This window comes from Antedon bifida, chromosome 6 (genome assembly GCF_963402885.1).
Source record: "Antedon bifida chromosome 6, ecAntBifi1.1, whole genome shotgun sequence".
NCBI lineage: Eukaryota > Metazoa > Echinodermata > Crinoidea > Comatulida > Antedonidae > Antedon > Antedon bifida.
Genome location: NC_136231.1, coordinates 18,897,615 through 18,925,541, shown reverse-complemented (window position 1 = coordinate 18,925,541; position 27,927 = coordinate 18,897,615). Strand labels below are relative to the sequence as shown.

At 33.3% G+C, this 27,927-nt stretch overlaps 4 protein-coding genes across 5 annotated transcripts; 2 read left to right on the top strand and 2 right to left on the bottom strand.

Annotated features, from left to right (window-relative positions):
* The first annotated feature begins 4 nt into the window (after positions 1-4).
* Positions 5-13,211, top strand: LOC144844122 (annexin-B12-like). The gene is made up of 14 exons (XM_078700856.1): positions 5-100; positions 1,534-1,667; positions 1,789-1,897; positions 2,044-2,316; positions 5,477-5,562; positions 5,775-5,919; positions 6,725-6,819; positions 7,357-7,470; positions 7,918-8,008; positions 8,906-8,985; positions 9,803-9,973; positions 10,446-10,521; positions 11,111-11,223; positions 11,722-13,211. The coding sequence occupies exons 2-14, from the start codon at positions 1,548-1,550 to the stop codon at positions 11,845-11,847; spliced, it is 1,599 nt and encodes a 532-aa protein (XP_078556982.1). The 5' UTR covers positions 5-100; positions 1,534-1,547; the 3' UTR covers positions 11,848-13,211.
* Positions 13,212-14,027: 816 nt separating this feature from the next.
* LOC144844814 (transcription factor A, mitochondrial-like) lies at positions 14,028-19,510 on the top strand. The gene is made up of 7 exons (XM_078701904.1): positions 14,028-14,132; positions 14,808-14,929; positions 15,203-15,273; positions 15,708-15,857; positions 16,820-16,912; positions 17,994-18,050; positions 18,512-19,510. The coding sequence occupies exons 1-7, from the start codon at positions 14,041-14,043 to the stop codon at positions 18,671-18,673; spliced, it is 747 nt and encodes a 248-aa protein (XP_078558030.1). The 5' UTR covers positions 14,028-14,040; the 3' UTR covers positions 18,674-19,510.
* An 809-nt stretch (positions 19,511-20,319) lies between these two features.
* LOC144844338 (mitochondrial import inner membrane translocase subunit Tim23-like) lies at positions 20,320-24,908 on the bottom strand. Its single transcript, XM_078701198.1, has 7 exons — positions 24,738-24,908; positions 23,968-24,032; positions 23,720-23,813; positions 22,969-23,050; positions 22,476-22,534; positions 21,765-21,875; positions 20,320-21,364 (listed from the first exon to the last, which is right to left on the bottom strand). Exons 1-7 carry the CDS (start codon positions 24,805-24,807, stop codon positions 21,255-21,257), a joined length of 591 nt encoding a protein of 196 aa, XP_078557324.1. The 5' UTR covers positions 24,808-24,908; the 3' UTR covers positions 20,320-21,254.
* Positions 24,909-25,436: 528 nt separating this feature from the next.
* On the bottom strand, positions 25,437-27,330 carry LOC144844742 (uncharacterized). Of its 2 annotated transcripts, none has more exons than XM_078701790.1 (2): positions 27,269-27,330; positions 25,437-26,591 (listed from the first exon to the last, which is right to left on the bottom strand). In XM_078701790.1, exon 2 carries the CDS (start codon positions 26,564-26,566, stop codon positions 25,688-25,690), a length of 879 nt encoding a protein of 292 aa, XP_078557916.1. In that variant the 5' UTR covers positions 26,567-26,591; positions 27,269-27,330; the 3' UTR covers positions 25,437-25,687. The 2 variants fall into 2 exon arrangements, with proteins under 2 accessions (XP_078557916.1, XP_078557915.1); XM_078701789.1 differs by having other exon boundaries at positions 27,166-27,290.
* Positions 27,331-27,927: the final 597 nt, after the last annotated feature.

The following is a 27,927-nucleotide window of genomic DNA, read 5'->3' as shown; positions in this document are numbered from 1 at the left end:
AAAGTGAACGTCAAAAAACACCATCTCTCTCTGTCTGAGCTGTCTACTAGTTAAGTTAGGCCTACCTATCATAAAGCAGCTAAATTGACGTTTAGAAAGGGTAAGAAACTGTGTTATGTAGGTATTATTATTTATTATATTTGAGTATGCATATTATTATAGGCTATAAACTGGTGAATGTGAACTAATTCTCTTCTTGGACCTGACACAAGAAACACTAATCAGCTGGTGGTAGGCCTAGCCTAGAGTGTGTTCATCATGCAGCCACGGAACGCTCTTTACGTTCGCTCATTCATAATAGTAGCCAGCTAGGCTAGGCCTAGCCCATCCCTTCGATTTTTTAGTTTCATCATGGAGCTGGTTTCATTATTTGGCATTGTCATTTATTAGATGAGTTTGATCGTTTATAAACAATAGTTTGGAATGCATTGGCAATACAATTTTAATCATTTTATTTTTAAATTTTATATAAACTTATTAGGCTAGGCTAGCTACTAGGCCTAGGAGGTAGGCCTAATTATATTAAAATTAGTTAGGAGACCTAAAAAAAGTAACTTACTACTAGTATAGACCTAGGCCTAAAACCTTTTTTCATATAAACTACTACTAGGCTCTGTCTATAGACTATATTCGACTATTTATATGTTAGTGCTCCCCATTAACAAAAATCCTTGATCCCCCATAACTGCTGTCACAATGCAAATAAAAATGTTCATTTAGAACAGAAAATTTATGTAAAAATCATCTTTGCCATTCAATTCATAACCTTTCTGTTCTATTTCTAATGCCAATTGCTAAAACTGTATTCTTTGGGTAGCTAAATTCTTTTGATATGAATAGTTGCTACCAAACAAAAGTTTTTGAACTTGATATGTTTTATAATGAAACAATTTACACTGAGAATTAAGTTTCTATTTAGTGTGGTTTCTATAAAGGAGCATGACACTGCATTTGATAGCCATCTTTTACCGGCTGTTTAATAATATTATTTCCTTTTTAATTTTACTTCCTCCATCAAACAAACGTCAAACTTACTTTCTGATATACTACTGTAGGCCTATATTAAAATAAAAAATGTTAAATTTCTTGTGTTCAAATAATCATGATCTATGCATGCTACTTGGCAAATTTCATTTAATTTATTCCACATTTATTTAGTCATCAATTACATCATAATTGCAATACAAATGATAACAAGGATCCTGCATAAAAAAGCTGTAGCTTCGTTTTTTTGTAGGACCCTTTTACATAAGAAAAATATAAGTAAATATTCCCTGAAGGTCAGATTCTCATTATCAGGATGTATTCGGCATTTTTAATGGGGGTTTATCTCACTTATACCTTGCCAAAAATTGTATTGAACATTTGAAGATGAGCTGGGATCCATTAAGGTTATAGGAACTAGATCCTAATTTTTCTGTCCTGTATTTTGTATTAATTTATATTTTTGGAGGAAATAAATATATTATTATTATTATCTAATTTGGTGAACTCTTGTTTTCTAGAAGACCTCTAATCTTATACTCTTTTTAGAAAAAAATATAAAGATGAGTTATCCACCACCTGGAGGTTATGGCTACCCTGGACAAGGCTATCCACCTGGCCCTGGTGGGGCTGCTTATCCACCTGGAGGAGGATATCCACCAGCTGGTGGTGCAGCTTACCCTGTAAGTAACTTTGTTAATTTAAGAAAACATCTAATGTTGGATTCATGGTTTCATTAGATAACCATAGTATACATAAAGAGATTTTAATGTTTTGAAAACTAACAGAGTTTTTTTATTTTAGCCCGGAGGAGCTGCATATCCACCACAGCCGGGTTATGGGGCACCACCTCCATCGAGTGGACCACCTCCACCCCCAGGTCAAAGCTGGGGTGCATATCCACCAGCTGGAGGTAAAAAAATATCCATGATGCCTTCAATGCTGTACTTATTGTTTACCTTGTTCATTATATGTGTTATATATATATATATTGTATATAAAAATTGAAACAAAACTTGTTTGTTTATGTTTTAAAAAAATCACATGTTTCTCTTCTAGGCCCACCACCGCAGTCTGTTCCTGGTTTCACTGCTCCTGGTGGATATCCCCCACAGCCTGGCTATGGCCAACCTCCAGCACCTGGATACGGACAACCCCCTGCCCAACCATATGGACAACCACCAGGTGGTTATGGACAACCACCGGCACCTGGTTATGGAGCACCACCTCCTGCTGGAGGTGGCTACCCTCAACAACCTGGATATGGCCAGCCACCTGCACAGGGATATGGACAGCCACCTCCACCAGCTAATTTGTATAGTCAACCACAAGGTAAATATCAAGGCTATCAATGTCCATAAACTATTTTCAGTATTATTTTCTAGAACTAAATTTCAATAATTTATAATATTGTACATACTGTAGAATGTTTTGACAAGTTGTTTCATCACTATAATATTATACATATGCTTAGAGGTAAAATATAAGATTTGACATCCCAGAGGGAATGATATTTTGCTCGAGGGAATATATATTTCCCAAAGCGCTAGCTGAGGGAAATATAATTTCTAGTAAGCCTAGTGCTAACATCCATATAGCACCTTGTTGTTTACACCATCAGCAATGTTAAATGCTTGGTGACAGTCACCAACTATTTGTAGTAACCCCTCATACATTATGATTAAATAGTAATTTGTAGACGCTGATACTCAGTACACAATACTGAACAAACAAACATCAGTTTCAAAATATTTTATTTGTTGCAAGATTAGAAATCTCGACCCAACAAATACAAACCAATAGATATTATAACTATTCATATGCAAAGTACTAATTCAGTGCTACTACCTGTAATGTTCAAAAGTGTAGTAACACTTCATTGTTTATAGAATGCCATACCAGTAATATTTAATTTAGTAGTATTTATTATTGTAGTAGTCTAATGAATTATTGATGGTGTAATACAGTAGTACCATTGCGATCTACTGTACAGTACTTCCAATCATTTCATGGAATTAAAACATTTATCAGACACTAAATTATAATAATATAAATTAAAACATAATTTTCAGAAAATCTAAATATTTCAATGAATATCAATGTTTATTATTAGAACAAAAGTTACACTTTAATTTTAGTTTTTTGGCATGTTTTTTATTTTGACATTTTTTTGGATGTAAATGTATTGATACTGTATATACTACTGAACATACTGTAGTTTTTTCTCATTATTTTTATGTTCATTATATTATGTATGTTGTTTTATTTTGTATTTTATCGTATGTTTTCTTTTCATCTTTCTAAGACAAAAAAGTAGATGCAACTACTTCTGGTCAGTTTGTTTTGTCATTTTTTATTGTCTTTCTTGCATATTTTTTCATCTTTTAGATGCTTATGATTAACATTTTTGGGAATATATAATAAAGCAGTATTGATTATAATATATTATAAAATACCTAAGCATGTCATTGTCATTTGATTGGTTGATTACATATCACATGTCATGGTGGTGGATGAATGGTAAGTGGAAGAGCTTTAAACTGGTGGATGAGCTTAGATTAAACAGATGAGCTTTAAACTGGTGGATGAGCTTAAATTTGATGGAAGAGCTTTAAACTGGTGGATGAGCTTAGATTAAATGGCTGAGCTTTATAGACTGGTGGATAAGCTTAGATTGGATGGAAGAGCTTTAAACTGGTTGATGAGCTTAGATTGAACAGATGTGCTTTAGACTGGTGGATGAGCTTAGATTGAATGGAAGAGCTTTAAACTGGTGGATGAGCTTCGATTAAATGACTGAACTTTATAGACTGGTGAATGAGCTTAGATTGGATGGAAGAGCTTTACACTGGTGGATGAGCTTAGATCGAACAGATGAGCTTTAGACGGGTGGATGAGCTTAGATTAAATGGAAGAGCTTTAAACTGGTGGATGAGCTTAGATTAAATGGCTGAGCTTTATAGACTGGTGGATGAGCTTAGATTGGATGGAAGAGCTTTAAACTGGTGGATGAGCTTAGATTGAACAGATGAGCTTTCGACTGGTGGATGAGCTTAGATTGAATGGAAGAGCTTTAAACTGGTGGATGAGCTTAGATTAAATGGCTGGGCTTTATAGACTGGTGGATGAGCTTAGATTGGATGGAAGAGCTTTAAACTGGTGGATGAGCTTAGATTAAACAGATGAGCTTTAGACTGGTGGATAAACTTAGATTAGATGGATGAGCTTTAAACTGGTGGATGAGCTTAGATTGGATGGATGAGCTTTAGACTGGTGGATGAGCTTAGATTAGATGGATGAGCTTTAAACTGGTGGATGAGCTTAGATTGGATAGAAGAGCTTTAAACTGTTGGATGAGCTTAGATTGGATGGAAGAGCTTTAGACAGGTGGATGAGCTTAGATTAAACGGATAAGCTTTAGACTGGTGGATGAGCTTAGATTGAACAGATGAGCTTTAGACTGGTGGATGAGCTTAGATTGAATGGAAGAGCTTTAGACTAGTGGATGAGCTTAGATTGGATGATGAGCTTTAGACTGGTGGATGAGCTTAGATTGAACAGATGAGCTTTTGAATGGTGGATGAGCTTAGATTGAACAGATGAGCTTTAGACTAGTGGATGAGCTTAGATTGGATGGAAGAGCTTTAGACGGGTGGATAAGCTTAGATTAGATGGATGAGCCCTAGACTGGTGGATAAGCTTAGATTAGATGGATGAGCTTTAGACTGGTGGATGAGCTTAGATTAAACGGATGAGCTTTAAACTGGTGGATGAGCTTAGATTGGATGGAAGAGCTTTAGACTGGTGGATGAGCTTAGATTGGATGGAAGAGCTTTAGACTGGTGGATGAGCTTAGAATAAACGGATGAGCTTTAGACTGGTGGATGAGCTTAGATTGAATGGAAGAGCTTTAGACTAGTGGATGAGCTTAGATTGGATGATGAGCTTTAGACTGGTGGATGAGCTTAAATTTGATGGAAGAGCTTTAAACTGGTGGATGAGCTTAGATTAAATGGCTAAAATTTATAGACTGGTGGATAAGCTTAGATTGGATGGAAGAGCTTTAAACTGGTGGATGAGCTTAGATTGAACAGATGTGCTTTAGACTGGTGGATGAGCTTAGATTTAATGGAAGAGCTTTAAACTGGTGGATGAGATTTTTTTTTTCCACCCCTACATAGTTTCAATAAAAGATGCAACATTAATGCCACATGACCTATTACATTGAGAGCACCCTGCCACAATGTATGGGAGAATTTTTAAGTTACCCTTTAAATGTGTAGTTTAGGTTTGAACTGTGGGGCATTTAGAACAAAGGTACTGTCGTTAAAGGTAGTTGATAGATTTCTCAAAAAACGCTTCACAATATCCTGATATCTTCACTATGAAGCATTCTTAACATGGTAAATATTAAACTTTAGTTTTGTTTTGTATTTCACCAAAGTATTTTAATATAGGAAATTTTAATGCAGATTTTTATTATTATCTACAGCACCAGCAGGCTACCAACAGCCACCAGCAGCACAGCCACCAGCAGCACAGCCACCAGCAGCACAGCCACCAGCTGCACAGCCACAGGTAAGGTTTTGATGAAATGTTGAATGCATCAGTATATGAATTTAGAGTCAAAGGGAATGTATTGTTTGTAGTAAATATTTATCCCACCACAACTACACATCATAAAGTGCTAAATGTGCAGAAATGGCTGTACCCTTTTCCCCCTTGAATAATCAGCATTGAATTGAATGAACTAGTATATCTTATTGTTTAATATTTACTTACTGTGATAGGCTGCACCCCAATCTACTGTCCCTGTGCAAAAGGCAATGGCTAACCTCTCCATGAGTGAACAAACACATGGTACAGTTCAACCAGCCCCATCATTTGATGCTGAGGAAGACGCTAAGAAGTACCGCAAGGCTATGAAGGGCATGGGTGAGTGAGTCTTGATAGCACTAAATTTGGCATTATATATATCATTTTATTCATACTAACCCTAGAAAAGTTTTTTATATGGAGAGGTGGCAACTAGGAGAATTGTCAAAAAGTACAGATTGTTTATAGTACGTATGTTGTCATTAGATATTTATACTTTACTAGCAATTATACCTGCCCCAGGGCGGGTTTCAAAGTTAGTTTAAAGCCTTCTCAGTACATAACCCCCGACCCCAGTGTCTCCCTATACTCACCAACCTCCACCCCTCTTCAATAACCCCCCACACTCTTTTTTAAAAACAAATTCTTCCAATTTTCTTTCAATTCAACTTTAGGGATAGGGGTATACATAGCTATGATAGGCCTATGTTTTAAGTACATTGTAAACTGTGTAAATGAATAGGTGTCATATTGGCGGATAATTAAAAAATCTAATTTAGATACTGCAGCCCTAGCCTTCTTTCTCCTATCACCATCCCAGCCACCATAACAAACCTAACTCCTCCCATGGACAGTTCAAATGTAGTAACTTTTCCTAGTATAATTCAAATGTTATACTTCATTACGTCACCTCGACATAGTTTTGATGGTTTCTATTTCCAGCTGATATTTGACCTGACCTCTTATCGATCGAAAGCACCTTATTAGCACATCACACTCCATTTGATAATGCTATGTATGTGTACCTACTGTACAAATCGTAAAACAGCACTTACCTAGCTAGGTAAAAAAAAAACAGTTAGGGTTGAAAAAGATTACCTCTATCGAGAACAACTGCATTCATAATAAATTTTTTTATTGCTAGGTACTGATGAAAAAGCATTGATTGAATTGATTTCGACTCGTAGCAATGAACAGCGTCAACGAGTCAAGCTTACATTTAAAACCATGTATGGCAAGGTAGGTACATGGTCACACTTCGGTTAAATTTAGTAAATGGACTGAAACTAATGTAATCCTAAAGATGCTGTAAATAAAACAGTTGGAAAGATACAGATTGTGTATTCTGAACTCATCCCTTAACCGTTGTCGATGCAATTTGCATTTGTTAACTAAAAAAGTTGACTGGTGAAAATGTTTTAATTTTTCAAAACTTAGTGCTACACTGTGAAATCATTCTTACCGTACAGCTGTCCAGGGCCCACACCATACAAAATGCAGGTGTTGACACCACAGTGTGTGTAAACTGAAGTTTTTAGGCTATAAGAAAGGGGCATTAACTAATACTCAACAAGAGTGGAACTACCTTCACAGGACCTTGCCTTGTATTTCATATTTGATTTGTGTTAAGTACATTACCCTGTTAATTAAGGGGACACCTAACAAAGTGTCCCCTTAATAGAGGTGTCCCCTTGACCGTATATTTCCCTTTGTTCGTTTCATGGGAATGTGTATCATTAATAGGTGGTTTTACTATATTTCAATCTCTCTCTACAGGATCTTATTAGAGAGATTAAATCGGAACTTAGTGGTAATTTGGAGGAAGCAATGATTGGTTTGTTCATGCCACCAGCATACTATGATGCTTACAATCTGCGCAATGCAATGAAAGTAAGTGATATAAATAGCACTAATTAATTGCACCTATTTACAACCTCAATTCAGTTTCTTTCTTCAAAATCTTTACTTATGTTTGTAAATGTACATTGCTTTAGCTTAGATCTTTAATAATAAGAATAATAATAGAATACACACTTTACCAGGTGCAAGTAATGGACAGGAACCCAAACAGAAAACTGCTCTTACTCCATCATTAACACCAATAAAATACATCAAAAGTAGTAAAACATAATATTAAGTTAGAGCAAAATATCTGACAACATTATAAAAAAGAGTTACAGTAATGCCAATAATAATATAATAATGGCAAAAACACTGTTCCTTACACCACTATGAAATCTACTAAGCTCTAATATTAAATTGAAGGAATTGTGATGAATCATGTTGCGATTTAAAATAAAAGTAATTATTAAAGTTTTATCTGCTTGTTGTATCCAGGGTGCTGGAACAGATGAGTCAGTTTTGATTGAAATACTGTGTACCAGAACAAATGAGCAAATTAGAAATATCAAACAGCAGTACAAGGAGAGTAAGTACTTTACTGTAATACTATATTTCAAAAAGCTTGTCATCATCATTTTATTAACATGCACTTATCAGAGCTTTATGGTTAGTTTAGAATAAAATTATCAAGCTAGTTAAAGATGTATTGTCCCTCTGAAAAAATAATTCTTAACATTTTTGTTGAATATTCCATTTTAATGTAACATAATATTCATTCATTCATTCATAATGGTATATTTATTAAAATCATCTTCACAGAAAAACTGAATTGTGACAATTTTTTACATTATTAAAAAGTACTTAAAATATTTTAAAAAAAAATACCAATTAATTGGCTGCCAGCCAGTGGGTTTTTGGTTGGATTTAAACATACAGTATTTTGTCAATTTATAGGTGAAAACATTTTTTTTGAAGTGATTAACTTTAGTAAAACTACAAAATAACATATTCAAAGTCTGATTTAATTAATCTTCATTTTTCATGTTTTTGGGGGACAATACATCTTTAAGCCAAGCTGGAAAGTCTAATGAGAACAGCATTGGTCGGTTAAACTTACCGAGTCATAGTATTAGTAGTATAGTAATAATTATATAGTCACAAAATCAACATAGCACCCTCAAAGTTAATTTTACAACTCTTATAATTTGACAGTGCCTTTCAGTAAAAGTAATCAAGAAAATTAAGTGAAGTTCGTAAATTTTACCGGACTAAACCCCTTATTAGTTTGACCGAGTAAATCCTTAGCAGTGATGTAGCTCTTTGATACTACCTGTGTAATTGAACATTTAACAACAATAATTTTGACTCTTCCTTTGTTTGTTATGCTTTACTTTAGACCATTAATAAGTTATTATTGATATTGTTTATTAGTTAAGCTATAACATATACTGTTTACTGGTACGAATATATTTTGTTTTTTTAGTTTACCACAGAGATCTGGAAAAAGATTGCGTCAGTGAAACCAGTGGTCATTTCAAACGATTACTTGTCTCTATGTGTCAGGTATTTGCTATCAAATATTCCTAAATAAATTACAATTATAATGCAAGATCCTCTATTAATGGTATTGTTTCATTATTATATATTAACATTTGTATATTGTATTGTTTAACCATTGATAGAAATTAATTAATGTTGAATTAAGTAAGTAATGTTATCGGTTAAATAATGAAAATGTTTATGCCAATCACAAATAACAATAATTATAAAGATACATGGTAATTCATTTTGAGATAAATCCTCACTTGTATTTGTGTCTTAAAATGTTTGTCTACTGATCAGGAAGATTTCTTTATATGGAAATCTGATGAAACTTTTTCACACAATAATATTAATAACAACTTTATGGATTCGATTTGACTTATGTATTTATGATTCTTAAGTATAATGCTTTGGCAAAGCAGCCAGTAACTAGGCATGGAAAAATAAAATGAATGTTTATAATACAGTTATAAACATTTTAAACAAATAAATAATTATAAAATACAGATTTTTTTTAAATAGAATAAAATATATAGTATGATGATTAATACAGAATACATAAATTTATTGGTCCAAAAGGAAATTCGTTGACAAGCTCTCAAACAATAATTATAAACATAAAAAGTCATGAATACAAAAAACAAGATCTGATAAAAATACGAATAAACATCGAACATAGACAAAAATTTAAAAATACTATATCGTAACATATAAAAAATATATGTAGCATATAATATCATATGTAGCATTCACGTTAAGGACCTGTTCACACTGATTAGCAAACCATTTGTATACTATCTGTATGTTTCATTATATATTCATCTGATTGTTATTGAAGGGTAACCGAGATGAAAGTACATCAGTTGATCGTGCTAAAGCTACAAGGGACGCCCAAGACCTGTACCAGGCAGGTGAGAAAAAGCTTGGTACAGACGAGTCGGCCTTCAATGTTGTCCTAGCATCACGTAGCATTCCGCACTTGAGAGTAACCTTTGAAGAATATGTCAAGGTATAGATGGAATTATTTTTTATTTTATTTAAACGTACTAAGTGTATATATTTTGCCATTAATTGTCACCCTCACTTACACATTTTAAAAGTAAACTTAATTTCTACCTACAAGGTGAGATTACCAAGTGAATGCCTGGTGATGATGCCAGTGTTCATGACAGGCCTGATTCCTTGTTAACCTTTTGAATTATTGTTCTGTCTCAGCTTTTTTGATGTATTGTTTTTGTAATGTATCTAGGTATCTATTTAAATTTTGTGTAAGTCTATTAAACAGTATTTGAACCCAGGACCCTGAGATTGGTAGCTTTGAAGCACTTCACTCAATTTTTAGATGTATCTTCAATTACAATATTGTTAACTTTTAAGAATGAGGGACAGGAAATAATTTTTTTAAATAGTTACTCTACACTTTTGAATATTTTTGAGGATTTGTTTTAAAAATGTAACCATTTCATGTTACTGTTTTATAGGTAGCTCAACGTGATATTCTGAATTCTATTGATAGAGAGATGTCTGGTGATCTCCGAGATGGATTCAAAACAGTTGGTATGAAATGTTTTTCTTTATATGATCCAATAGTTGCAAATTCAGAGAGTCCCACCCGTGAATTAATTGCGAATTGTTTTCTCAAATGTACTTAGTATGAAGTACAAATTACGTCAGAGCAGGGCAAAACATCTGACCAAATTCAGAGAGGTTGAGAGGTGCATTCTATTCACTATATTGTCGAATGGCTAAGCAGTTTCGGCATGGACGATGCGAACCATATCCACACAATCCTTACATGAACATAGTTCTGTTGGTTGAAGTCTTCTCGGATAAGGACTTAAAACTGGAGGTTGAATGTATACATCTGGCTCGTGTGCAATTTTGGAAGAGTAGGAGGTTACTCGGTGTACTGATCCCTCTCAGCCCCTGTCATAATAGACAGAAGAATGAGCGCCATTTGGTTGCAGCTCAACATTATATTATTATTACATTATCTACCAGTAACTCCTTTTAAAGTTTACATGGTGTACCACAAACTTTATACTGTACAATGAAAACATTATGATTATCATTAAATCTATTAGTAAGCTTTTTAAAAACTGAAAACATGATCTAGGAAACATTACAATATGTTTTCTTTTCACAGTTCATTGCGTACGTAATCGGCCATACTTCTTCGCTGAACGCTTGTATAAGTCAATGAAAGGTGCCGGGACAGATGATAGCACTCTCATCAGACTTATCGTTACCCGCTCTGAGGTAAATATATTGTCAAGTGTTTGCTAACAAATGTCAACATGTATTATATGATTGAATAGAGTGAAAACCCTTAAAATTATAGTTTATTATTAGTTGAGTTAATTTGTCATGATTAAAATGTTGTTATAAAAAATTATTATATTTTATTTTATAATTATTTCATACGCATTCATTGAGTGAGAAAGTTTTCAATTACAGGATCGATAAACTATAATTTATTGTGCTTATAAAGTAAGTCTTATTTGAGTTTAGGGATTGGAGTAGAAAGTGTCTTGAGTTACAACCTTGACACTAGGTCAGGATCGAACTTGGGACCTTGGGATTTGGAGGCAAGCATGGTAACCACCAAGCTACAGCTCCACTACAAATTCTGCACCCACAACCTGAGATTGGTAGTCAACCCTCCAAACAAAAACTCCATTATTATTATTATTATTATGACTGAATACAGTAGAACTCTCAATTGAAAACAAATAATTTGAACATAATTTCATTTAGATTGATCTTCAAGAAGTGAAGCATGCATTCCTTAATACGTACCACAAGACCTTGTACAAGTTCATTGAAGGCGACTGCAGCGGAGACTACCGCAAACTTCTCCAAGCTCTCGTCGGTATGAACTAGTCGTCTCGCAAGTGCTAGAAGTATCTGTCCCAACTTCAGAAACTGATCATGTTTCTTACTGATGCATATTAAATAAAAATATGAATGTTTAAAAAAAGTTATTCAGGCAGTGTCTAATGAGGTAGAGGTGTTCATTTTAAATTTATTCATATCAAATGTTGTATATCGTACACAATCCTAGTAGTAAAAGTAGTGTTAAATGATACATTTTTAAAAATAATGGTTATAAGTGATGTTTTTGATTATATTATATTTAACAACCAAATATATTGATAATAATAGAATAGAATATATATAGTATAGCATAATTCCTTAAGTATATCTTTATAATTATATTTCTCTTAATTTGGTTTGAAAATGTTATAATACTAGAAGCAGACAGTATTATCTAACTAAATAAAATTGCTATAGATTTTATATTAATGGCATTCACAGATCTGAATTATTCCAAATTATCAAATTCTCCTTTCTATCAATTGTATTGGGAGTTTGAGTTGTTTCTTTGTATCATATCAAATACCCCTTTCCATCAATGGGACCACCCCACCAGGTCAACACTTTTTACTGTAATTTACGTAAAATTATGATTATGAAATATAATTACATATTTAGATATAACTAACATGTGTGTGCAATCTATTCTACTGACATAGTATATTGTTCTTTCTACGAAATTTCTATATAAATGTTTTCAATTTTGTTACGTCCAGTTTGTTTTGATTGCTACTTTATACGTCCAATATTATTGTTGTATTTTGTTTAATAATTATATCTTTTGATTTAGAGTACTGTATAGTAAACTAAACTTTAAAAGTATATGCATTCCACAAACTTTGTATAAGGCCAAAAAATACAAAGAAAATGGTTAGCCTAGAGTAACTTATGTTTTTAGGTCTAGCAAGCACTAATGTAACTTGTAGAAAATTTAGTTCTGTACGTACTGTTTACTGTAATGTTTCTCTTCTATTATTATTGCTATTATTATGACTAATTGAAAAAAAATGTAAATCAGTAATAAATCATATAAACATAATTGTAAAATAATGGTGAAACGATTAACAATAGCAAAGTTTCTTTAACGAAAAATATGATAAATGAAAGTGTGCATTTATCATATTAAAAAATAAACTTGTCAATACCTTAATACCTTATATTTTGTTTATATCATTTTAATGTTGACTGTAGTATGGTTCCTTGCACAATTTATAAATATAGCTGTTTCAACAATTTTTTTCTGAAAGTATCTTGCACAATTAAATATTGTTGTTTGATCAATGTGAATAAATTATGGTAACAAAATGCAATTCCTAATCAAAGTGAGATTGTGAAGCAGTAATCAATAAATATCAATTAGATTAGATCGATATTGTTGAAGCGTTTGTTGTTTGTTTACTAGTTTGTTATTATTGGGAAGCCATTTAGTTTTCAGTCAGATTAGAAAAAAATGTCTATCAGCAGTTACAAAATCTGCAACAGCATCAAAAGAAAAGAGGGATGTGAATGGCCTCAAGTTTCGATTAAAAATCAATTAATGTATCTTTCATTTAAAATCCAATCATTTATTTTAAAGATGTATTGTCCCTTGAAACACAAAAAAATGAAGATCAAAATATTCTAAATTTAAATTGGCCATATCAAAGTACTGTAATATTAAAGTTATTCACTTTAAGTTGAAAATTCGAGCCAAAAACAAAAATTTTACGTAATTAACAGCTAAATTAATTTGATTACGTTTCGTCTGGAAAATCGTCGCGAGTGAAAGTAAATAAAGATTTCAAACCATGAGTATACATTATGCATGATGCTAATTAGGATTGTTTACAACTCGTCACGGTTGAGAAGGTGTTTTCACACAGATCGCGAGGAAGTTTTATGATTATGCATACAGAGTAGCCAAATAAGCGCGTTGCATTATGAGATATGTTTTGATTGAAAACTTTGACTGGAAGTCAAAGTTATTTTTTGCACCAAAAAACGTCTGTATTTCAGTTAAATGATTTTTTTTTCGACTAATTTTTGGTGAAAGTTAATAACTATATGATACTTCAAAATGACCGACTTTTTTTCGAAATCTTTTTTTTTTTTTGGAATTTGACAAAGGGACAATACATCTTTAACAAAATAAAGTTCAATTGATACGGTTGAGTAGTTCACAAACGACCCTGGGCAATTTATTCTAGGCCTACCGCGAAAATGGCAGCAGTAGGTGGTTGTTGCAAGACATTTTTTGCAGGTAGTCAAATGTTCTTAAAATGTCAAACAAGTCTAAGTAATGTATTTAACAGGTATGTATAATAATAAACTTTGTGATATGGAAAAGCATTAGATTTTATAAGTAGCAATACACTGAAACAAGTGCATAGTAGCTAGGCCCACCATGTGTTCTCGTATTTGCAAAATGTCAAACCATCACCCACTGACTGAACGGATCTTTCAAGCCGTGTGTGGTGTGTGTATGGAGGCCTAGTACTACTAGTAGATAAGAAATGTGAGGTACGCTGCCATTGTAAAATAATTAAAGGTTCAGTTACAGGTAGAAGTAATTGTTGGCTTTGCTGGTAGTGGCTCAAAATTTATAATTTATAATTTAATTTTTTATTGTTTTTCATTTTAATTCTATATTTATAATTATGCCTAGGCCTAGCTAGGCTAGCTAGACAGTAGAGTAGTCTTGAAATAGTATAATATATGTACTGTACAGTTAGCATTTATTTTGGCATTGTATGCAATGGCAATAAATATACAAAACGTATTACTATAGTTTTATACTATATAATTTTATTTCTCATTTGCACAGCTTTTAACAAGACTTCTCTTGATAGAGGCATCTCTTCTGTCATTATCCAGCAGCATATTGCTCAAAACACTTTTACTATGTCCTTTCACTGTGTCCTTTCATTGTGTCCTTTCATTGTGTCCCCCAAGATTAATAAAGATATTTAATATTAATTATTACACAGATCCCCAGCAGTACTATTGCAGTTTATGGGCACAGGAGGAGCAGTGCCACCTAAAAGGCCAGGCAACAGTTTTATTCAGTTTTGTAAGGAAACCAGGCCAGACATAATGGAACAAAATCCAGGTTAGTGTTTTTCTATGCATACCTGCATAGCCAGGATTGTGTTCTCCCCCTCAAAATGATGGAAAGTGTGAGCATATGTAAAGCAGTAAGAACAATTGAAAGAGTGATTGATGCCCCTGGCTACAGTCTTGCTGCAGAATCCTGCACATTATGAAAGTAACAGACATAATCTTTTCAGCTTTTCAACAAAATAAATTCTTAAACTCATTATAATGTTTTATATTTTAGGAGTGAAAATCTCCTGACTTGAAATTCATATTTTTTCTTTTTTAGATATACCATTGCAAGAAATTGCAAGAAAATTAGGTGAATTATGGCGAGAACTTCCAGAGGAAGAAAAACATGTATGTAATAAAAATAGTTTTAAAGAGTTACTTTACAGGCACGGATTTAGGAGGCCTACAGGCCCCAAGCCACAGAGTGCTCGCTCTAAAGCTACTCAATACAACATCAAATCAATAACATATTCATATTTACTCATATTCAGATATTTAGCCCCCCTAACCTACAATGCTGGATCTGCCCCTGTTTTACTAACTGTGTGTTAACATATATATTCTTGGATTTTGACTGTTTGTTTTTATAAACTTGTTCTTATTCTTATTCTTTTATTGCCAAATATAAAATACATGAAAAACACGACATACAAAAAAAAAGCAATAGAACCAACTGAGTGAGCTGGCATGGGACACAAAAGCGAACCTAATCACTATGACTTAAAGCCTGTGTTCCCCACTCATTGTATTGTACAATAAGTGGTATTTGAATTGCTTTGCAGACGTACACACAACAAGCAAAGGATTTAGAGGAACAATTTCAATTAGAGCAACAAGATTTTAAATCGTCGTTAACAGATATTCAATTGGAGGAAATGAAAGAAGAAAAAAAACATAAACGTCAACAAAAGGCCAGACGTAGAGAAAAGGCTGTAAGTACTGTATTTGCATTAACCAATCTTTCTAAATCTTCAATAGGCATGCAAGTAGTTAGGAATAAAGACATTGGTCAGATGTTTTGGCCGAAAAAATATGCAAGTAATTCTCGGGTGGAACTCAAACCCACGACCTCCAGATCACTAGCCTGGCGTTCATACCTCTAGACCACCGAGCTTGGGTTCGAGTCCCACCCGAAAATTACTTGCAGATTTTTTATTCTCAATGTACTTAGTATAAAGTACAAATTATGTCAGAGTAGAGCAAAACATCTGACAATTATTTGAATAAGGCATCGTTATGTATGGACTTATTCCAGCCACAGTACAGAAGATAGCATGATCAACATTGTATACTCAAGTTCTACTGTGAATGGTTTTACATATTGAAAGTATAGGCCAGTCAGTGCTTATAGGTACAAGCAAATGGTTCATATGCATCTTAATGCATGAATTCTTACATGCCAGATCGATTATTTCACCATTGTGCCATATATTGCTCCAAAAACTGCTTAAATATTTTCTACCATGCATTGATACATGGTCATCTTGGGTCTTTCATGTATTGTTCTCTTACTGTTTCATTATTGCACTGCAATATAAAAGAAATTAAACCCCTAACAGTGTAACACATTTTATTTAGAATTATTAAATTAATTGATTATACTGTAAAATCATAGGATAATTATGTATTCTTATCATTTTCTTCCTCTGTCTCCGAGCAACTGTGTTTAATTTTTTCATGTACTTTTTGTTTTTCTACATCTTTGTATGTTCTTATTACAATTGCTACTTACAACTCAGTGTCTTTAAAAAATATTCAATATCAAGAATAATATTATTAATATAATACTGTACATGAAAATATTGTATATTATTATACAGTAATTTGTATACATCTCAAAATATATTTTTACAATTGTATTTATTTATGTTTTATTTTTTATTTTTTTTAACAGCTTTTAAAAAGATTAGAAAAACCAAAACAGCCAAGATCAGCGTTCATATATTATGTAATAAGCAGAGCGCCAGAGATGCATGAGTTCAAAACGGTTAGTTTGGTTTTTATTACCTCCACCAAGGAAGATATGTTTTCACCCCAGTTTTTTTCTGTCTGTGGTTAGGATTATTATTATTTATTCAGGCAAAAGATACATTTTACAAAATATAATACAAATCAACAAATTCAACAAACACGATGCAAGAAGAAAATATAAAATCATAGTCACTAGCTGCCAGGAAAGCACAAAAGCAGCCTAAGCCACTGTCACCAATTATGTGTGTACCTCCAACCAGTGACCATGGAGATCTCCCTGCAGTCTCCATGCAGTGAGTAAGTAATACAAATAATACAATGATATAGATGATGACTTAAAGTTAAAATCTTAAAAGAATTACTTAATTATATTAAGCCTATTGTTATAGGCTTAACTTAACTTAGGTTTATAGATATAAACAACATAAAATGTAATAAGATTTTGGAAGTTGAGTTCCATATGCATGCAGTTGCCTTTTCTCTCCATACCAGTTATCCAGTATTTAAATGTATTTGTTTTTGAATGAATAAAGTAACTGAGGTTAAGATCTTAAACTTTTTGAATCTGTATGAAATTTCTGGACCTAGTCACATTCATGGTTTTGTTTTCTTATTTGTTATCCATAGTGTTTCTCTTATCAATAAATTAAACTACAGAGGAGTCTTTTCTATAAGAATCTCGATAGGTTTCTCGGTTATTTCATTTTAATTATAGTTTGTGTAGACATTTGCTCTCCCACTCTTTATTTAATCTAATCATTGCAGTCCTTAATTTTTGTCACTGTATGATTTTTTCATATATTTAAACATAATAAACAGTAAAATGATTTTAATGGTAAGCTTAAATAAATATGGTATTTTTTTAATTGGTAAAGAGAAACAAATCTGCTCTAATGAAAAAATCCAACCCAATACTGATATAAACTTAGACTGGTCTGTACAGATCACCTGCCATTGACCACTGGGTTTCATGTCATGTCATGTTTCAACTGGATGTGTTAAATGTAACATCAAAATGTATAATATAAAGGCCCATTGAAACATTATGTAGGGTGCTTGTTTTAGATCAACTCTAAAATGTATAATTGTTTCTCTAGGATACAATGACTAAATTCAGCCAAGATTGGAAAACCTTGACAGAAGAAGAAAAGGATGTAAGTATAGCATATATAAATATTATGAAGCCCTCTGGTATTTTAAAATAATTATTTTATACCTCCCTGGTGAAATATTGTTATTAAAATATGCAACGCAACAACATAAGATCAATGTTTCCTATCTCTATGGGTTAGTTGGCTTATTTGAGCTACAGTGATGTATTTTGCTTAAGCTTCCACTGCCCAACATTTTTCATGTCTTTGTTTTTGTATATAGCTACAGTTTGATTGATCCATGCATAGTGATTGGTCAAATTACTTGCGGTGCCATTAACATCATTGCGTTGCCATTATTAATCCTTTATGATTATTTATATCTCAAATATATTTTAATCAAACCTGATATGTTTATTGCTAGGTTTTGTAACTGAATACACTTTTAAAATTGAAGAATGTTTGATGTGCTATTTCCATAAAGAGCGCCATACATCATAGAATTCCAACATTTTCTTCTGTAGGTGTTTCGAGAAAAAGCAAACGCTGATACAGAAAGATACAAAGAAGAAATTGAGGAGTGGGAGGAACGTATGATTATGGAAGGATATCCCGAGGTTGTCAGAAAAAGCACACAGATAAAATGGATGAAGAAAAATGCAGAAGATGCAGAAAAAGTAGAATAATAATAATTTTAATGAAAGAAATGCTATATATTATACTAAAGGTATATATGCTAAGGTTGAAATGTCCAAGAAATGCAACAATTTTGTAAAGATACTTGATAGAATGTATAAATGGTGCTCTTTTGTAGGAACGGTTATCTAAGAAGTGTATTGTATTCAAATAGTGAATGTTTATGTGAATTTGACGATACAAAACATTCATTATTCGTTTCAATATACACCTACTGTTTTATTGAAAAATGTCGAAGGCTAAGCCCATAAAAACAATTTGCTGAAGAGTAGAGCAATTGCAGGTTGGTTTCCAAATGTAGGGAATGGTTGCACAACATTGTTACAAAAACCTGAATGTACAATGTACCCCTGATGATGCACAGCAGTTGCAGTGGTGTAATGCAGGGGGAAAAGGCCCCTGGTTTAGCACTCCCCTTGAGGCCCTCCAACACTGGGTAGTTGCGCTTGCATTGGGGCTGCGCAAGCTCTGGGGCCCCTGGATTTAGCCAGTGAGCGTTACGCCACTGAGCATGTGATACATAATCAATACGTAAATTAATCAAGCATGAAGATTGAATTTTAATGATTAACTATGATTATGTGATATTGATGATATAGATTAGACAATGATTTTGATACATGTCAAAATCATTTTATTTTCTTCAAAAAAATAAGAATGCAGGTACTGTAACATACATAATTAACAATAGTCTTACTTTCAAATCTTGTAGTTATGTACAGTAACAGTGTAACCAAAGTTTGTGCTAAATATTTTGAAAACAACTAGTACAAAAGCTTTCTAATATAAGCATCATGTTTTTATATATAAGAATGACGTCAACAGAACTATTTCTCTTGTTTTTTTATTATGTTCAAAATGATGATGAGAGTATATGACACCAGGCTGAGATATCGATGCTTCTCTGGTCTAATAAAAATGTGAGAAAAGCTGTGATAATTTTAGTCGGTCTTTATTATGTTGTCATACTGGTTATTATTACTTCTCTCGAGGCCCTGTAATTAAAGTCTCATTACCTACGCTTTTTAGATTTAATTACATTTATGTAAAAATATATAATATATGGTACTATTGCGATAACTTTTTTCGTTTTTAAACAGTTACAAGTGTGAAAAATAAGTTTATTCTAATCATTTAAGCTGGCCGCTATAAATCCCAACATACATTGCTCACGGATTGACATTTTCGTTTTTCTTCTGCATTTCACCCACTTTTGATCGATCGTGAAGGCAAAACAAATGGAAGAATCGTAACTTTTGTATTGGATTCTGGCATTGCAGCAACTAGACGTCAGGCTAGGCCTATAGCTAGTGTACGATGTTCGTACGTTACCGATGTTTACCAGCTAGGCCTACAAACCTAAGCCTAGCCAGCATAGGCCCAAGACCGTTCATGAGAGGACATTCCACATAAGCTACTTAGGTAGTGCATTGTTCCTCTCTTTTTATCACAATAAAACGTACATTTAAGACAAGGAATGGTTTAATGTTTTTAAAGTAACATATGCATTATTTTTACAAAATCATCAACAATTGTAGGGAATGGGTCTTTCATTATGTCAAGAAATAAAATGGTCAAAATTGATGTACATCACCACTTTATACCACAACCAAAATTCAATGAACACTCAAAAACATAAACCGTACAATAATATTTTAATCAATAAACTGACAATATCACAATAGTGAAAATGGCAATCGTAGAGTTGGCTATACAGTATAATCTAAATTTAACAAGTTTCTATTTTGTAACTTTACTGCATTACTATAGATAAATAGAGAAAGGGTAGAATGTGGAGTATAGAAGGCAAAGTGAAATGATATTTGATAGAAACTACACAATGACCACCACTGACCACAGTGGAACCCCTTGTTTGACACCCAGACTCTTAAAAGGTGTACATATACAGTAATAGTAATACAGTACTGGTTTAATAGCATTCAAATCAAAATTTTCTATTCCCTGTATAATTATGCTAAGACTTGCTGAGGGCGTACAAATTGGTTTTTATATAAATATGTTATAATACATATAATGGCCGAGACAACATTTCAGATAGCAGAATAGGAAACCGGCAGCCTACAGCAAGTCACTTAATTCTGTATTAAGCAAAACAAACAATATTTATGAATGGCACTTAATTCTGTATTAAGCAGAAAAAACGATATTTATGAATGTTTCTGTACTTTACACACTTAAATTCCACAGAGGCCATTTTAAATCTAGTAAATTATAATTATTGTCTAAGATAATCTTTTCTCCTGCACAGGAACTTTTGATATATCATTTATTATCAACTGTGAATGAGTTCTCTCGTAAAAGTCCTTGAAAAATGAGTCAATATATTTTAAAATATAAACAAGTTGTAAAACTGGTACAGCGCAGCACTGATATTGAAATATTCTCACCTTCCTTGCAATGCATACAAATATATTTAAAATATTTCTAGGCCTGTTGTCAAATGTGATCACACTCCAATCTACCAAAATCACTCTGGGTAGGCCAGGGAAGGCACCACTCTACTGTAATACCAATATTTTCTATGTTAGCTTAGCTGCATATATTGTTCTATCAATAAGTTGTCTGTGAGTTTAGAATTTTGTCCTTATTGTGATACAAACACCATAATGTTGAAAGACCTAAGCCAACTGCTCCACCCTTTGCCATTGTCTTCAGTCCAGCTGTGAAATAAAAACAGTAAGTAATGTTACTATTATTATTTAGATTTACACTTTATTATCCTCCTGTTGGTCTTATTAACGTACACACCCTGGTTAGCAACGAAGGCGTATCCACTTACTTCAGTTTGGGTTTTTTTTGGCATGGTTGGAATTCCTTTTATCATATTAGTTTATGTACAGCGCTTGGAGGTTTCACAACATTAGGCGCTATATAAATCCAGGATATTATTATTATTATTGTTACATAAGATTGTGGTTATACTACTACTGCAGTGCTAGCCTGTCAGATGTCCGACGGATTGCATGTATGTATGAATTATTTTAAAAGCTTTTAACAGCAAAAGTATGTTGTGATACAGATGTAAAAAAATGGATGGCTGTAAACAAAATATAAACTGACCTGATGATTTGTATAGTAGCCCTGTGGCTGTTGCAGCAGATATCGTATTCATTTCATCTTCAGTGCCCCGTGCCCATGAAATACCAAGACCTAATATACTATACATAACAGCTATGAAAAGAAAAAGAAATTTTAGATAAAGTAGTTAAAAACAAAAACTGAATAAAAAAATTGATATCCCCATGCAATCTAAATCTAGGGTTGCAATTTTTTTGTAATTGAGCATGACATTTTTAGTTGAAATTACATGCGTGAATGAGTGAATTTCCTATAGTGTCCTCTATTTTTCATTTCCCAGTGATGGCTTTTTGGCAAAATATATATTATATATACTAACAAACTCTAAGGTGTTCACAGATGCATGTAAAACATCAAGTCAAAGTTAAATAAGCCATTTAATAAGATTTAATACAAACATCTTCTTTATATAACTCAACTCAACTGCACATATGTCAACATACTTTGTGTTGCAGTCAGTTATGGTCAGTTACGTTCAGCTGCTCGGAGCGTTGCCTTTTTACAGAAATGAACCCAGCTGAAAAATTGTAATCGCGCGTGCTGTACGGGTGACTGTGGCCAGTAGCAATCAGTTTGACGTGCTGTTTCCTATACAACTACAAATCATGTCGCGCACATGGTATGGTAACAAGTTACAATCAGTTCAATGTCAACATACATCTTTAAACATTTATATTAAAAAATGATACATACCAACTACACCAACAGCATTGGCTGCTGAGGCTCCTTGCTTAGTTACTAACGTTAACATTCTGCAAACAAAATCAAACAAGTTGTTTAATACATGGTAGTTATTTTGCTGGGGAGTGTCCACTTAATAGGGGTGTCCCATAATAGGGGTGTCTCAAAGGAGGGGTTTTACTGTACTTTATCATATACTATCTACACTATCAAACTTTATGTGACAAAAAAATGTGATGTGCCCTTATATGGACATGGTGATGTCATATCACTACCATATTTGGGCATATCAATACCATATTTGGGCCTATCAATACTATATTAGGGCATATCACTAAAATATTTGGGCATATCACTAACATATTTAGGCATATCACTACCACATTTGAGCATATCACTACCATATTTGGGCATATTACTACCATATTTGGGCACATCACACATTTTTTGTCAAACTAGTTTGTGCAGACAGAGCTTAAACAGGTAGTCACCTAAACATACTTACTGAGACATTCTAACTTTTCCTGAGAGTTCTGCTGTTTGACTTCTTGCCACTCGTAAACCATTAATCCCTCCATAAAGTGCACCTTTATATAAAGAACAGTATTGTCTTTGATAATATTCAGTAATACACTTTTGCATTGAAGATTTGATCCACAAATGCTTTCTCTGCACTGTATAAATATGGAATTGTTGGTTCAGTATCAATTTTTCTTTTTAGTATGGCACAATAGAGAGGTTTCGCAATCTTACGAATACGATAACGAAAACGGATACGTAACGCACACGTATTCGTTTTCGTAAGCCATAAATAAATCTGTTTCGCATGGCAACGAAATATTGAGGCGCGTCCAAAATATGACTGCGGTAAATTTGAGCGAAGCGCAGGTACGTGTTGCTTGGTGCTTGGCTGCCTAGGCCTAGCGTAAAACTGCTATTTATCAAAATTGACTTGGCATTTTAGTAAATTACTTTAGTAAATTACTTTCAATAAATCTATAATTATATTATAATCATGAACCATTCCTGATTCAAATGCAAAATGTGCAAAATAGATCAAAAACTATACTCGTTTTGTAGTTACGAATATGACTGGTGATATTCGTCAACACGAATACGCCTTACGAATATGAAATGGGGATCAGCTCAAAAGTTTCACAAATGTATGACGTATCCGTTTTCGTTATCGTATTCGTAAGGTTGCGAAACCTCCCTAATGATTATATAATTTATAGAATTTTAATATGAATACGTACCCGACATTACAGATCCACCAATTTGTGAAAATGCTAGCTCAAAACGACCTCTTACTCTTGACTGACCTGTCGGAACAATAAATTCTGCATCTCCCTAAACAAAGATAAATAACAATTTATTTATTAAATGGCTATATTTCAACAGGTTGAATGATACGATAAGCAGTACAATATACAACCACAGTATAATTTAACTTTTACAGTACTTTGATACTTTGTCAAAAAGTGAAATTTTAAATTAAACTTACTGTATTTAGGTATCTAGGATCTAGGTTAAGATAGGGAGAAATAGTACTGCCACCTCCTGATGTCACTGTATAAAAAAAAAAAGAATCATTCAAGTTTTTGTTCTGCATCAGACTTCGACAGTGATGTTGATACTTGTCTTGTATTTTAGTGTAACCTCATTCAAAAACAAACACACACACACACACATACATACAAGAGAAAAGAGGCTCCTTACGAGTTTAGAAACACATTGCCTCTTAACTTTACTAAAGGTAAGAATTACTAAAGGTAAGAATTGAGGTTAATCGTACAACCACTGATTTGAATTGGGTTTAGGAATTCATTCTTTTTTTTATGCTTACTGTATCTATCCATTCTAAATCTAGGCCTATTTCCACTATTTTGAAATTGTCATTGACAGTAATTAAATTTCTATTGACAGTTTTATTCCAAGATTCGAGACATAGGCTAGGCTACAATTAATAATAATTAAATAAATTTAAAATAAAACAATATTATTATTAACAGACTCATTTTTATATAATCAGCTGTTATGTAATGCATAAGATCTTATTAAACAGCTTTAATAAAATCAAGTTTTTGTATAAATTTCGCAGCTAATTATATATGAAATTATCGAATCGCAAAATAAGCCAGCAGTGTGCTTCATTGTAGGGGGCCTAGGCCATAACCGGCATATCATTTAATCGTGGAATTTTTACATCATCATCATCGTCGTCAGCCGGCCCTACACATAGGCCTAGCCTACACACTATATTAATTAATTTACCTGGAACATTTAGAGTTGGATCACCATACGAGTATCCCCCGAATAGCCCTGAACCTCTTTGATCCATCATTTGAAACGATTTTTATGTTTAAACACACGTTTTTCATCTAAATTTAGGCACGTTTTTGGTCGTCACGTTCTCGCCATTCGCGTGCAAATTTTATTTCCTCTTGTTAACTGCCGCCCTCTATCTTGCGAACTTTAAACCTTTTCACCTGAAATTTCTGACGCAATACAAAAGTGTTTTACTTTTTTCATTATCTAAACATCAATATATTAAATTATTATACAATTTTAGAAAATGAATAATTCTGGTGCATGTGTTACCAACACATTTATACAATTAATTATAAGATATCACCGGTACCATGTGTTTTCAATAATTATTTTTAAATTAATAGATAAAATGTATTTATTTAAATTATGTAAATTATTTAAAAGTAAATTATCTTTGGTCTTATTTGTTCTGGTACGGTAGAGAGGTAGTAAACTCAGGCGATATCTCACTTTGGATTTTGACCAAATGTTCACCATGGATAGAATTCTTTAATCCACGGAATACATTTTCAAACGCAATCAATAATGACGCATTTAATATATTCTATTTATTTCGGAATCCCTACATGGAATAAACGCCAAATTCACACACAATTACAATGTAATTATAACACATTTTTATTTGTAGTAGAATTTATTTACTGCAAATGATGTTTATACAATTGTACTGTATCATTATATTAATTGAGTTAATAAAATAAAAAAGAATAATAAACTCCTCTTTGAAACAATGTAAACTCTTCCACCCCACCACTGTTAAAACGAAACTCCCCTTCTTCTTCCGACATTACGCTTTCCACAATATGTACATCGTACGGTACTAAAATACTAACGGATTATTATAATATTAATATTTCTTATTTATGTTTATCGCTCATTATTCTATTTAATTGTTATGGTCGTAGGCGTTTTTCGTACATTTGTTGGTATATCGGCATTGTTGCGTCCACACATCTCAAAACTGCATCTGGTAGGTCCGATCGTTGAGGGAGTGGTCCGGGTGGTTTGAACCCAGTGCTATCAAAGGCATTCTGATATACCTTCATCACTTTGTTACCCTGCAGCTGAAGCTTGGACGCGGCCCAGGTCTTGACAATTTCGTCACCGGCATCCCATGATAGCAGCTTATCAGTGTACTTAATACCCAGAGTTTGGCAGAACTTTTTCAGCACCCCTTCAGGGTTTGATTGGAGGTCGTCTGCATCGATAATAATTGGTTCCGGTTCAATCCCACTCGATATCAAATACTCATACAACTCCAAGTGTTCTCCGTAAGAGTAACCCTTGGAATACGACAAGAGAATTTCGTCCAGGTTACCGTCTGCCTTCCCGATGCTTGCAAACATGTTATTCCAAGATTTGTACAGTTTTAGCGGATGTCGGATGACGAACGTGTGGCGGTATCCCTTGGGAACGAGAGCATGGTTTGCCGAGACCGGTTGAGACATATCCTTACAGAAGATAACGTCTTTATCTGGATACTCTCCTTCAAGCAAAGTCTCTTTTACCCATTTAAAGGTAAACAGGTTGTGATCAAGCCCCATATCCAGGTCGATATCTGCTGCCGCTTTCATCGTGTTATCCAGAGATTCTTGCGTATCATCCGGTAAGTTTAAAATACGTTCTGGGCCTAGCATCATGGCACATGTGTATGGTTCCGAGATAATCTTGACGTTTTCCAGTTGGCTCATACATTTCAGAATTACCGTCGAAAGAGTTCGTGGAATCATCCATAGCATCACACGTACTTGTTTGGTTTGTTTGTCAGCCATGATTCTCTTTCTGTTAGTTCAAACCCTGAAAAAGTTATAATGTAAAAGAAGGTGCTTTAAGATATATATTTAGTGTGATATGTGAGCAACCGCTTAAAGATATATAGAATTTTTTAAAAATGATTTTTTATAATTTTTTGGTTGAATTTGGATGCATTTTAATGTCACATAACAGTTATTCGCTTTGATCATGAATATTATTATTAGATAGAAAAAAACAATTATTTACCTGATCTGCATACTGCAATTTAAAGCAAAATTAGTACTGTCAGAAACCATAACTTGGTAACATTTTTGGTGTGGAAAGTGGTATGTTATGGCTAAAGTGTCCATTTTAAGAATCCCACCTTTCCACTTCTAAAGGAAGTATTATAACCCAGATATATAGGCCTACATAAACTAAGAACGACCTTTTATCCAGGCCCATTGAATCCATCTTCAGTAGGCCTCTGTAGGCCGGCTACATGGCTTACGAGCTTGCGGAGCTTTGAGCTAAAATAGCTATAATTTTAGTTTTTAGCCGAGCCTGAGACTATAAATTAATTATCATTATCACGTTATCATGTGCTTGTCTCACATTTTCAGTATGCCTTACTTACCTACAATGAAATCAAATAGGTTATAACGTCTAAGATTCAGTGATTCCGGAATGACGCTGTAGCCTACTTATGACAACAAACAGAGATGTTTACAATGGCTCACCCTACTGATATAATTCGATAGACTGGTTTCTTTTGTCATAAAAATCACCCTGGATATAGTAATGCTCTTTCAATGCGTAAGTCTACAGTACAGTACTTAGAACAACTCATTACCCGGGAGGCTTAACTTAAATTGTCGATTTTGATTTTATAAATAAAGCATGCTAGCCGAAAATGCACTATTATTTAGTAATTATATTATCAGACCAAACATCAAAAATGTTATTTTTATATTCATAAATTACTGTACATTTTGTGTTATTTTGTTATTGTATTAATTTTTCCCCGAGGGATTTCCATAATGGTTTGTCCCATGTTATCTTTAAACCGGATATATTAGATATCCTGAAGATCGTGTGGACAGACTATTAATAATTACCGTCCTTCTATTCTACGAAAGTACGTGAATCCAATAAATATACTCAACGTGACTTATAATATATTAATACTTTACCGTACGATTTCAAGTGTTAATGGAATATTCAGCGAAGCGTCCACTCATTATATGTGCTTCGTGCACGTCGCATTTTGAGTAACAATCTAAAGTAGCTACGTTCCAGGATTCGTATTCAATCCCTACATAGTTTTATAGTAAGCAAAAAATCTAATTGAAAGCAACAAATTAAACAACATGTCGAACAAAATGAGTGAGGGTATATA

Coding starts and splice junctions, on each gene's coding strand:
- LOC144844122 (XM_078700856.1), top strand. CDS start 1,548: ATGAGTTATCCACCACCTGGAGGTTATGGCTACCCTGGACAAGGCTAT. Junction 8,009..8,905: donor CAAACAGCAGTACAAGGAGA/GTAAGTACTTTA, acceptor TTGTTTTTTTAG/TTTACCACAGAGATCTGGAA. Junction 8,986..9,802: donor TACTTGTCTCTATGTGTCAG/GTATTTGCTATC, acceptor TTGTTATTGAAG/GGTAACCGAGATGAAAGTAC.
- LOC144844814 (XM_078701904.1), top strand. CDS start 14,041: ATGGCAGCAGTAGGTGGTTGTTGCAAGACATTTTTTGCAGGTAGTCAA. Junction 14,133..14,807: donor CTAAGTAATGTATTTAACAG/GTATGTATAATA, acceptor ATTATTACACAG/ATCCCCAGCAGTACTATTGC. Junction 16,913..17,993: donor AGATGCATGAGTTCAAAACG/GTTAGTTTGGTT, acceptor TTGTTTCTCTAG/GATACAATGACTAAATTCAG.
- LOC144844338 (XM_078701198.1), bottom strand. CDS start 24,807: ATGATGGATCAAAGAGGTTCAGGGCTATTCGGGGGATACTCGTATGGT. Junction 24,033..24,737: donor TCCAACTCTAAATGTTCCAG/GTAAATTAATTA, acceptor TTTTTTATACAG/TGACATCAGGAGGTGGCAGT. Junction 23,814..23,967: donor ATCCTAGATACCTAAATACA/GTAAGTTTAATT, acceptor ATCTTTGTTTAG/GGAGATGCAGAATTTATTGT.
- LOC144844742 (XM_078701790.1), bottom strand. CDS start 26,566: ATGGCTGACAAACAAACCAAACAAGTACGTGTGATGCTATGGATGATT.